The sequence below is a fragment of the Quercus lobata genome, chromosome 5 (assembly GCF_001633185.2).
Source record: "Quercus lobata isolate SW786 chromosome 5, ValleyOak3.0 Primary Assembly, whole genome shotgun sequence".
In the NCBI taxonomy this organism is placed as follows: domain Eukaryota; kingdom Viridiplantae; phylum Streptophyta; class Magnoliopsida; order Fagales; family Fagaceae; genus Quercus; species Quercus lobata.
The window spans coordinates 49992971-50005631 of NC_044908.1; the positions used below are offsets into that span (position 1 = coordinate 49992971).

The following is a 12661-nucleotide window of genomic DNA, read 5'->3' on the forward strand; positions in this document are numbered from 1 at the left end:
ATTGGAGGTTTAGGAAGAAAATGGTTCGATCGCTAACAGTACATTGTAACTATCTTGACACACAAAAAATGTCACCCTTTTTTTGAGTTAAAAATATATCATAGTACAAGTATTCATTAATAAAATACATATATTATCAAACTAAAACACACACACACACACAATATAAGTATTCATAAAGATATTTAAATTCTATAACCTAATTTTCAAAAAACTAAAAATTCTATATGTCTTATCGTATTTTTAGGATAGTTTAATCTAGGTAAAACTCAATTGTCTAAGTTCAGGGAATTTAAAGTTCTACTCAAACCACCGTACATCATTGGTACAATGGTCACTCCACAAGTAGAAGTACTTGTGGGGTGTGGGGGGCAAGGATCGAGGTTCAAGTCTCTAGAAGAGAGTTTCACAAATATATACACTTAGATTAGGCTAAAGTAGAATTCTATCTTGTAAAAAAAAAAAAAAAAAAAAAAAAATCTACTCAAACTAATATTCTTTTACCAAAAATTTCAAGAAAGTTAAAATAGAAATTTATCATTTATTTTAATTTTTAATTTTCTATCATAATATTAATAATTTTTTAATGTATAGATCCCAATAAAAATATAAATCATTTACTTAAAATGATATAAAAACTTAAAATTTTATTTGAAAAAAAAAACTAAAATTTTATATTAGTAAGTAATTTTCCACCAAACAAATATATAAGAAAAGAAAAGAAAAGAAAAGAAAAATAAATAGAAATAGAAATAGAGGATAAGTCCATGGACGTGGACCCCAAGCTGGAACTTCAAAGCTACCAAGAAACCAGGGAAAGAGTCTCTGATTTGTATTAAATATTAAATTTAGCCCATCAATACATATATATAGTAATAATATATTAATAACAGCTGTGGCAGTCAAAATGGTAAAATCGAAGCAATGAAGAGCTGCCTGATTCAAGTAACAAAGAAAGAAGAAGAAACCCGTTAGGCCATTCCATTTTTTTAATCAACCCACTAGGCCATTACTACTACTACACATATTTTATTACTATACTTTTGCCATAAGCTTTGGTTTCTTGTCGTTCTTCAACAAGAAGATTCAAGTAACCAAAAAAAAAAGGCAAATTTATTCTGGTTTGTTTGAAGACTCTTTGGAACTTGCTACAATGGGTTGCTCTGGATCTTCTCAAGCCAAAGCCGATGGTAATACTAAAACTGCTTCTTTTTCTATCTGGGTTTTCTGGGATTTGCTCAAAGTTTTGGTATTGCTTGAAGAAAAATGTTTCTTGAGTTGTACTGTAAAAAATAATAATGTGTGTGCCATTGTTTATTATTATTATTATGCATAGTTTAGTTCTTGGTTGTGTGTGTGTAATGTTAGAATCACTGACAATGGTGCATCTTAAGGGTTTTTTTTTTTTTTTTTTTTTTTTTTTTTTTTTGTGCTGTAGCTCACAGACAATCTTTTAAGGTCTTTTTGTTTTTTGAGTGACAAAATCTTGACTTTGTTGTTTTGTATCTGTAATGGGATTTGTTTGTTATATCATAATGTTGTTGTATGCGGCGTGATGATGATGAGGAAGGATAGCAATTGTGAGAACTCAGATGTGTTGTTGTTGTTATTGGTGAGATCAAAGATTTCATAGACTGAAAAACAGAATTTCTAAATTGATTTCCTAGATTTGAAACAAAGGGGGAAGACCTCTTATGAGCCTATTGAGGGAAAGATCTATTGGATTGACATGCGTCCTCCTCGAAAGAAAAGAAGGGAAAGCACTAATCTGTTACAAATCTTGAGAAATGAACAGAGTATTAAGGGTATAGCATAGGTTCCAATAAATAGGGGCCGAAAGTGCAGTAGACGCTTGACTCACTGCTTCATCTTTTAACAATGGTAGTAATGTAGGCATGCAAATTCTTCCATGTTTGTTCGTCAATGACATGGTTGGAATATTGTTAGTTAGATCATACCATGCTTGCCTCCTTTTTATTATGTGAAATAGGTGAATGAAAGTTCAACCTTTAAGTAGTAGCAGTAGCACGCGCTTCCCTAGTAGCAGGAAAGGAAGATAGAATTAGTGCGCTACCTTCTCCCCAAGGCCTCCTCGGTCTTCTTGGACTTGGTTTTTTATTTAATCGGAATGCAGATGAGATTAAAAAAAGGGAGGGGGGGGGGAGGGGAGCGGTTGTGTTTGCAAGAATGGATTTTTTGTAAAGTAAGTTTAATCAATGACATTTGTCAACCAACAAGTGTCCTCTGCACTATTTTTGTCAATTTGTTATAATTTAACCGCTTCTCTTTAGCCACTTCCACATGATGAGCAAGAATCACGATTGTGAGAATTAGTTTGATCACTGTCATTAGGTTTTCGATTCAATTTTTTTTTTTTTTATTCTTCTTCTTCCCAATTGATTGTGTCTATTTGAGCCACTGCTGGATATGGTACATTATAGGCTGCAAATCTTCGAGTTGCCTAGTGAAGAGGAAAGATAGACTGGGTACACATACCACTAAGTGTGTGTTTGAATGAGCTTATTTCTTTATTAGTTTACTTTGTTTATTGTGCAAAAGTATAGATGTACCTGGAAAAAGATGATACTTTAAAAAGCTGTACATTTTCTTTTAGGATGCAAATAAGCTCATCCATACGAATGCAAGCAACACACAACTCGATTGCCTTATGTCACTATGAGATATATATCTTCTACTAGCTTCCCTAACACTCCATTTGAGTGTGAAGGACAAGCTGTTGATATTTGAAGGATCTTCTCAACTGTGCCATTCTAAGTTATTGGTATAAATGCCGTGCACGCCTATTTCCTTCTACCCTTGGTCCCCTTAGGAATGACCAGCTATTTGAATGCTGAGAAAGAAATAGAGGGAATCCTCCAATAGGCAATAGAGGATTCACAGCTCTCCAATATTTGATTATATCCTAAAATAATTCCTATGAACTGTAACCTAAACAATATTTAATGGCACAACTGTGACACAAAAACCAAAGTTAATGTTGTTGCTGCCACCACTATCACCCCATACAAGATATATCCACTTATCTTTTTAGGTCCTCCTCATCCTCATCATATCGCTCCCCCTCTCCCATAAACACGCCAAATGCGCATATATGCATTTATGTGTATGTATGAAATTATCCATGTGCTTATGTCTTTCCTAGCTAATTCAATTTATTTGATGGTGATAACAATACTTTTATATGATCTCAGGGGATTTTAAGAAAATTCAGAAGCCAAAACCTTGGAAGCATACTGAACCAATTACAAGGACTCAACTAATGCAGATGCGTGATGAATTTTGGGATACCGCTCCACACTATGGTGGCCAGAAAGGTACTCTTTCGATGGGACTTGTGTATGCTCTCAAAGAATGCATGTTGTATATGCATATATTGTTTACGTATTAACTTTATAGTTTTGTCAAATTCTGCTATTCCCACGTTTCAAAATTATTTGGGTATCTAGTAACAACCCTACTCCAGACCCTCCGAAAACATGAGTAACTAAAAATTAAGGGCATGAGATAGTACATCTGTTGTATAGTTGGGACAAAAAAGATTTGACTTTTCTTTTCTTGTTTGCTTTTGCATCAGTATGATTTAGGTGAAAGTTCCATTTAATGGCCCATGACTTTTTATGCTTCGGGCATATTTGTAGCCCAAGGAAGTAAATATAGCTAGAGTATTGTTGAAGATTCTATGGCAAGCATCTATGGTAGAGATTGCAATGAAACTCTAGCAGTTATTTTGTTTCTGCTATTCTAGCAGAAGATGCACAAGAAAAACCTTTACTTCAAGAGATCAGTAATGAGTGATTGCAAAGAACACATATGAGCCCAACATATTTTTTTACATTATGATTGTTTTGTGGTTCAGCTTATTATGTTTTCGGATTAAGTTTGTTGATCTATATAGAATTTGTGCTATATGGTTGTTGACACAAATAGGAGACATATGGACTGTTAATGATTATTCAAAATAAATGATACTCTTAGAGAGAATTTTGTTTGACATTTTGCCTATTTGCATCATGATGATATTTCTAGTTTCTGACATTGGCATATAGATGCACTGGGATGGATGCCAACAGTTGTACAATAGTTTATCAGTGTGCTTAACTTGCAAAAGCATGAATAATGATATGAAAAATTGCAGGCTTATCCAGATTCTCGAGTCCCCTTGTTGGGGCCCATCTTGTCTCTTTATGTTAAGATATTTAATTTGTGAAGGCATACTTAAAGAGTTGCTTTTATTCATATCTGTGATAGTTACTATGCTTTGTCTCTTCATTCTAGAAGCAAATGTTTAACTAAACTCAGTCCTGCCCAGTAAACTGAAAGAGTTCACTGTTCTGGGTATCAGCTGATACGAACCATTAGTTTTTACTTAAAGGTCTGCAAGAAGGACACTCGCTTCTTTAAGTTGAAATGTTTGTTACCACATCAGACAGTAAGCATATTGGTGAATTTCTTCTGGCATATTGAGCATGTTCCCCCTCCTACTGGACCAGAATGGTCCAAAATTCTGTTATAAAGTGTTTGGTAAAAGATGTACCGCAAGAACTTGATATAATATGTTTGATATTACTGATTATGACCAGAATTAGTTTCATTATAACTCTTTCTAGTTTTGAGAATGACATTCATAGAAAGTATGAACCTCTGCATGAAGTTTTGTATTGACATTCATGGATACCGTTTTAAACATACTTATCATTCATTGCTGTGAAAATGAATTTAGTGTTTTCATATTGTTGGACCTCTCTTATATGTGATAGCATATTGTATTTTGATTACTGTGGTGGCACTTATAGCGTGTGTGTGGGGGGGGGGGGGTGCGAAGGCAGGTTTAAAATATGAGATTGTAAATCAAAAGTTTGCTTCTCACAGTTATGGGCACTGGGAGTAAACATTATTTAACTGGGACAAAGTACTCTTGGTTCACCAGAACAAGTCTGGATCCTATCAAGTGCATGTCTTCTTAATATAATCTTCTACAAAACGGTTTCTTTTCATAGCTGCATATTTTATGGTTATTCAATTAGCTTTAGCTGTCTTAGTTCACTAAGCCAAGTGCATACACAACTTGCCCAATCAAGGCTTGTGTCTTATCCCCATATACATTAGTTTTGACATCCAGAGATTGTCTCGATCAGTAGGAGCTTGCCATTCTTTGACACTAGAGAATAAATGGGTTCTGCCCTTTTAGAAGGTAGTCATTTGCATTTGGTTTCTAGTTCACACATACACGCACATATTATATTTTAGTAGTAACCGTGATGAAACATGTTCGGTATAATCAGCACTTTGGAGGAAGTTGTGGTAATTGCTAATCAAGCCCATCCTATTAAGTATCATAGTTCAGGTTTAAAGATGGGTTTTGTTCGCTTTGCCACTTCCTCATACCATCTACTTTTCTCATCTGTCTGTCTACCTGTATTTAATGGTACAGTTTGAGATCAAAACTATATCACTTCTTTTTTTTATCCAAAACATGTCATTTTTGCTGTTGACATTGTCATATTTTGTCAATTGTTATTGCTGTATATTCTTGTTTTACTGTTTATGAAGTAAAATGACATTCATGTTAAAAAATGTTGTGATATCGTTAATGTCTAAAGTTCATATCAAACATTTGTTTAATTCTTGACCCATATTTTTTATAAAAATCAACTTAAATGTTGCACTATGATTGCTAAAGCTAAGTTGCATGAAGGTTCTCAAACTATTATATTTTAGTCTGGATGTTTTGCTCCTTTCTACTGTTCTATGTTGTTTATAGTCATCAACATGATGGTAATGTATATTCTGCTGTAAATGTGTGTATATTTTTCTGTAAACATGTTTTGCTGTTATATTTGATGTGCAATCTACACGTACTGTCTGTTTAGTGTTAAGAGAAGTTGAAGAACTAATCTTTTAGTGTTAAGCGAAGAAAGAAGATATCTGAAATATGAATGTTGTTTTTCTTTCCAGAGATATGGGATGCACTTCGAGCAGCTGCTGAAGCAGACTTAACCCTTGCACAAACAATTGTAGAAAGTGCGGGTGTGATCGTTCAGAGTGCTGACTTGACAATCTGTTATGATGAGAGAGGTCCATCATTTCCTTCCTCCCTCCCCCATATTCCCCTTTCATTTATCTCTCTTCTTTTCTTTCCCTTAAATTATTCAAAATTTTCTTTCATCTAGCTTACAGAATTTCCATTACAGGTGCAAGATATGAACTACCCAAGTATGTTTTGAGTGAGCCAACCAATTTGATATGAGAGTTGACAATAGGGTAAAGAGTACAGTGTTTCATTAAGACTGTAAATTTTGTATATTGATCTCATGGCCCCTAGAGTTCTGAATCTTGATAGTGTTGGATGGGAATTAAGAATTCATGTCTCAGCTCCCAAATATTTGGAGTAAAGGATTTTCAAATTGATTATCCTAATAGATCTTCTCTTCATTTATATATCTGTTTTTTCAAAGAATATTTTTTTTATTCTCTTTTGATCCAAATATTGTTCTATATTAGGTGAAAATAAGATATCAACTAATTAAAAATAAGAGTTTCTTCTTATGTTGTTTTACTTATAAAAAAGAGTTTCTTCTTAATCTTAAGGTATACATAGAGAGAGAGAGTCATGCATTAGCACAATTCCCTCCCCCCATTTTCTGGTAGAACAGCTTTTAAGCTAGTGTTACAACTTGCAAGCTACTAGTTTCAAGAATGTAAATCGTTAAACAACAATGCTACTGGCACAATTTTTTTAACAATAGGTAACATATTGTGGTAAGTAGTGCAACATTACTTTTACTAAGATCATCATTTACATCACTCTTATTGTACTTAAGGTGAGAGAAACTTTGTGAAATTCATTTGTTTCAATGGAAAACTTTGTGAAAATAGTATTTTGCATTTTTGTATATTTAGTAGTATCAGGAAAAAAAATGGTTAAAGAAAAACTATATCTTAACTTCCTTTATTTAGATGAAGTTGTTTTTTGCTAAATTTTTTGGAAAACAACTCTATCTCATATGAAGTTAAATAAGAAAAACAATTCTATTTCAAGTGAAACTAAATAAGGAAAATCAAAAGATAGTTTTCCAACTCATTTTAAAATTACTACCAAATATAGAAAAATGAGATAATTTTCTAGAAAATTATTTTTGGGAAAATATTAATTTTTTAAAAAACGTTAATGTCAAAACAAAAATAGCGACATTCAAATATCAAAGAGGGCTTGGTAACTTGCTTTTCACTTGAGTGCCGAAGTTGATGTCTAACTTTAGTAGGTCCAACCCACACAATTTGTGCTCACTATTAGGGTCAATTTGGTTGGGAGTGAAAAAGTGAGGCGATAGAAAATAGAAAAGAGGTGAAAAAGTAGAAGATAGAAGGGGTTTAGTTCTCTCATGGCATTTAGTTGGGGTGATGGAAAAATGAAGGAATAGAAAACTCTTTTGTTTAATTGAGAAGAAAATGACACAATAAAAAATGAAGATTCTACTATGAAGAAAAAAAAAAAATATAAGGAATAAAAATTGAATGTAATATAGGGTTTAAAAAAACCAACATTGAATAGAAAACCATTTCGCCCCAAATGGTGGGCTCAAAGAGAAAACTCCTAAGCACCACCATTTTCACTTTCCTCTCCCCCTCTCCAACCAAACACACTTTTCTCTTCTCCCCACATTTCTCCCCAACTCAACGGGACCCTTAGTTTAGTATTTTTCACTTTTCAGAAAAATGAAGTCATTCTAGTGGATTTGACGTTGTGGATTTTAGGGGGGGATGTGGATCTAAATTCTAAAATGAGCTGGTTCTAGAATCATGGCACTAACTCCACTTTGCCATTACTAATGCCTCTCTAATTTCCATACAATAGTTTATCAAAAAAAAAAAAAAAATTCCATACAATAGGCCACCAATTCCTCTTCTTGTATCCTCCAGGGCTCCGCCTAAATTAGCCTGACCATCCCATATCCTCACTTCGCAAACTCCCAGTTACAAGGATAATAGCACCGTTAGACAAAATTAGAGCACCACCATCTAGTCTGCTCTCTACATTATTCCTTCACTCCGTATGCTTCCTTTTGCCAACACCTCATAAGAGTCTCCTTTACATGGATACTTCGAAAACAAGTTCTGTTTCTAAATGTCCAAATTGATCACACAACTCACAAAGTTAGCAGCCATCACAAGTTCACAACCATGAACTCCTCCAACCCTTCAGGAGACTATGCCTGCTGTGTGTTTAATCACTTCCAAATCAATGTCGGACTGAGGTTCGAGCATTACATCCCGTAGCTTGCCCATTAGGCAACAACAATGAAACCGCATGTGTGAACCCAGGAAAAGGCTCAAGTGGCATAGGCCAGGTGTGCAATTGCGCCATCTGACATGTTCTACCAGTAACTTCAACCTTGTACGAAAATTTAGCCATAAAGGAGGACATGAACTGATGAAAGTTAATAAAGAACACACATAAAAAAAAAGGGTTTAACATCTCACACGCTCCATTCCGACCTATTTGAATCCTAATTTGACATCAAACCCGCCCACATTATAAATAATTATCCCAATACCAGACCTCTATGCTTTGAACTTGTTCTCTTAACCAAGTCACAGATTATTGTAAGGGGAAAGTGTTGTGAATGTTTAGGCTATACTTATACTAGGGTTTGTAAATATCTGTTGGTGAGTAAATGGTATCAATGACCATTGAGAAATGCAGCCTTCGCCAAATTTTAAATGATCTTTCGCAACAACTGCCTGATCAAGATTATTAGTGTATTGAACAGAACCAAAAGAATCCGAAAATTTTTATGATAATTACAAAACTTCCACACAGAAAATTTAACTGCTTGAACTCTGGGAAAAGTGTACACCCCCTCAATATTCTGCTTATATAACTACTCCGGTTTGCAGAGACCTAGTTAACCAATCTAATCATCCACAATCCCAGCTTCAATGGATGAGGTTTTAACAACGATAAAAATTTAGTAGAAATGTGTATTGGTGCAAAACATAACAAGGTCAACATAACCTGCATTCCTACAAGAAAGAAGAAATATAAATTCCAACTACTTCATGAAAGCTTTGTTCAAACCGAAAATTTAAAATTCTAGTAGTCCACCAAGGTTTGATAATTCGTATCTGAGAACTTGATTATCTGGATGAATCGTTTTGCTCACCGACACCTTCCCTCTTTCCGCTGCAACAGTAGAAGTGTGGCAGCTTGACCCGACCACAGCTCCTGTGACAAAAAATAGTAAAGTGTTAGATATACAATAAAGTAAACATAATTTACTCTGCAATTTGTCAATCTAAGTATATATTAACTTTTTAAGTGGCCATCACAAGTGTTGGTCCAACACAAGAATGAGGTGGTGAATTTACAAAAAAGCACACATGAAACTTTGACTTTTTAATATGTATGCATGGTTGTTATAGTTGACCTATTGTTTTAGTGAATAAACACATAATGGGATGCACTACGCTCTCTTCCCAATAAATTTATTCACTATCACAGTTTCATTTAAGGCTTTCAAGAAAAGACTTAGTTTCAGTTCATGTCATTATTATTAATGATCCTTCTCTTTCTTTTGCAAACCCCTGAAGCCCTGCCTATTTATTCTAAAATGTAGCAAAAACCACCCTAATCAAATGCTTTGTCACCTCACTAACTGCTGATAAAGAACTTAATCTAGGTGAAAAAAATAATTTATCTGCTCACTTAAAGGCTTCTCATGTTCGAAGACAGTGAACCAAATGACGCTAAAAAATGGAACAGAGAAACCAAGAATGTTTCTTAGTTACAGAAAAACAGGACTATATCCAAAGAATTTTGTCATATGAAGATTCATTTATTTGTCTGAATTCTGAAAAGGCAAGCCAATTTTCCAAAGGTGATGCAAACATTTGGCTAATTTCATCATGAATTCAAAGTAAATATGTTGTGTGTGTGTGTGAGAGAGAGAGAAAGAGAGAGAGAGAGGCATATATGAATCCATAAAAAACATGAAAAATATGCTGATATCAGTATCAGCAAAACAAACTTATCAAAAGAACAGTAATGGAAAAATACTTACAAGCACCGTACAATCACAGGGATAGGTTTTAAAGCCTTTGGCCCATTTCTTATGCCTCTCTTATGGGGAGAAACCTGCATGGTAGACACTCTTTTAAAATCACTTTTATACAAAAAAAGGCATTGTTTACCCAGAAACCTACACACACACGCACACACCCCCCCCCCCCCCAAAAAAAAAAAAAAAAAAAACCCTAGGCTAGCACAAAGTCAAAAAACCTACCAACCTTTATGACCGAAACAGCTGAAGGATAAAATTACATGTCCAACAGGAAAGCTAGAATCAGATGATCATTAAAAGAGAAAACCATATCAAGAGAGAGATCATTGCTTCCAAGAAAACTGTGATAATCCCTAATGTGTGTGTGTGTGGAGAGATGATAAAGCCACACCATAATTATAAACTACATATGTTCCTAATTATAATCGTACATACTATACCACTTTTTTACTACTAAACGTACAATCTTTTTGATAATTACCAGTACCTCATCGATGTCAAGTAAGACATGTTCATGGACATGCACAAAATTTGAAACTAAAAGAAAGAATCATAGCTCATGCATACCTATTTTATCAAGACTAAAGGGCTGAAGGTAACATTTGAATTACATTCTATTTGTACCCTCTGCCAATAACAGTAGATTGGCGAGAAGAGTGTTGCTCAAAGCATTATCAGTCAGTTTGATGTCTAATCCAAAAGTTATGTATTGGTTTTACCAATATATTGGACACCTTACATCATTGTAGAAAATAAAGCATTCACATAATGGGAAAGAAAAAGGGGGGAAAGAGTGACTGAGAGTCAATTACAATGCTCAACCACAAGACAGAAAATCAAAAATCCCTAGCACAAACATTGCAGCAGTGAAATCTGATTGTCGCCCAAAAATATTGCCAAGAGATTTTATTTAGCAAACATTAAACAGTCTAAAAACAGGAACTTAAGTTTTTAAAAACCAACACTTGCCTAAAAACTCACCATGGGGTGAGGGTCGGAACTTAAAAGTTTTCAAACACCAATACTTGCCTAAACAGTCATTAGACATGATTACCTATTGTGAGCCAACATTTGTTAACATACTGAAATCATATAGCAGCACAACATAATACAATTGTTGCTGTTAGGACACAGAAGTGTGAACTGTCAAGTCATACAACAGCACTACATAACAAAATTGTGGCTCTTAAAACACAATGAAGTGGATGGGAGAGCCAACAGGAAAATGAACGTCCTGACCAATGTTATGGAAAAGAAACTATACCCTGATTCATAAAAGCTTCTCAAAATCACACCCAGCAATAACAATTCAAAGACTAATAATTCAGAACACAGAAAGTAATCCCAGCTCATAGAGTCAAAAAAAAAAAACCTCAAGCTTCTTCTTTTTTTTGAGGAACAACACTCAAGCTATTAGTAATGAGCAATATTAGCACAAAACTAGCAATACCCAGAACCCTTAAACTTCAATTCTAAAACCCAAAATCCCAAACAAAACTGTACTCAACCCAAATTCAAACCAACAAAGCCAGATTGATATATTACTCATTGAAATGAAAATGAAGTGAGAAGTGAGAAGGTACCTTCCTCTTGGGGACAGCCATAAGCTCTATAGATCCACCAAAGGAGAAACTTGGGAACTCAAATCCGAATCCTATGTTGTTGTTGTTGTTGTTGTCGCTGCTGTCTGACTCAGGCAAAACGGGCGGTGGAGATGTGAGCTCACGGTGGATGGGAGCATCCAACGGCGGAGGGAGAGCCATAACGTGACTCAACCTCCGAACGAGCAACGTGGTGAAACCCACGTTCCCCCAGGTCCCGGCGGTGCTCCTCAGCATCGTCGCCATTTGCTCCAAGTGCTGTGCTAGTTAGTGTAAGCCCTTGTACTGTCGAAGAAGAACGAAGGCTTCAAGTGTATCATCACATCAATTCGCAACTAATGTCTAATGGGCTACTTATTTTGGGCCCAAAGAACCTAAAACAATTACAACAACTTTGGTTTTCTTTTAAGTTAAATTACAAGGCCCAATGTTTCTTTGTTTAGCCCCAAAAAGCATTTCCATTACATGTGCAAAATATGAAATTGCTAAAAGTATGTTGAGGACTTTTGAGTGAGTTAAACCAATTTGATTTGAGCTGATTTTTTTTCTTTTTCTTTTTCTTTTTTATAGTTACATTTTTGGGATGGAAGATTTAAACTCTGGATAAATTTTTTGGAAATAAGGTGTTAATCATGCTTTTTTTCTTTCTTTCTTTCTTTTTCTTTTTTATAGTTCGATTTTTGGGATAGAGGATTTAAACTCTAGATATCTTTATTGGAAATACTAAAGGTGTTAATCAAGCTACAATACATTTGGCAAGAATATATTGCTTCATTGAGATAGTTTTGAATCTTGATATTTTTTTCTTTTTTCTTTTTTTGCTAAATGAAATGGGTGAGCGGAGGCGACCATTGTGGCGGACCCCATGAGCATGACCATTGAGGTACCCACCCACTAGGGAATGTTGGATTGAGATATAACTACTGCTGTCTGAGGTGACAACAAACCTCACCCTAGCCCCACAAGAAGGCTAATACC

General features: G+C 34.7%; 2 protein-coding genes across 2 annotated transcripts; one reads left to right on the top strand and one right to left on the bottom strand.

Moving 5' to 3' along the window:
* Positions 1-873: 873 nt before the first annotated feature.
* On the top strand, positions 874-6480 carry LOC115989319 (ubiquitin domain-containing protein 1-like). Its single transcript, XM_031112989.1, has 4 exons — positions 874-1190; positions 3213-3335; positions 5977-6096; positions 6213-6480. The coding sequence occupies exons 1-4, from the start codon at positions 1154-1156 to the stop codon at positions 6266-6268; spliced, it is 336 nt and encodes a 111-aa protein (XP_030968849.1). The 5' UTR covers positions 874-1153; the 3' UTR covers positions 6269-6480.
* Positions 6481-8801: 2321 nt separating this feature from the next.
* On the bottom strand, positions 8802-11987 carry LOC115988591. Its single transcript, XM_031112155.1, has 3 exons — positions 11666-11987; positions 10083-10156; positions 8802-9247 (listed from the first exon to the last, which is right to left on the bottom strand). The coding sequence occupies exons 1-3, from the start codon at positions 11927-11929 to the stop codon at positions 9160-9162; spliced, it is 426 nt and encodes a 141-aa protein (XP_030968015.1). The 5' UTR covers positions 11930-11987; the 3' UTR covers positions 8802-9159.
* Between the last annotated feature and the right edge of the window lie 674 nt (positions 11988-12661).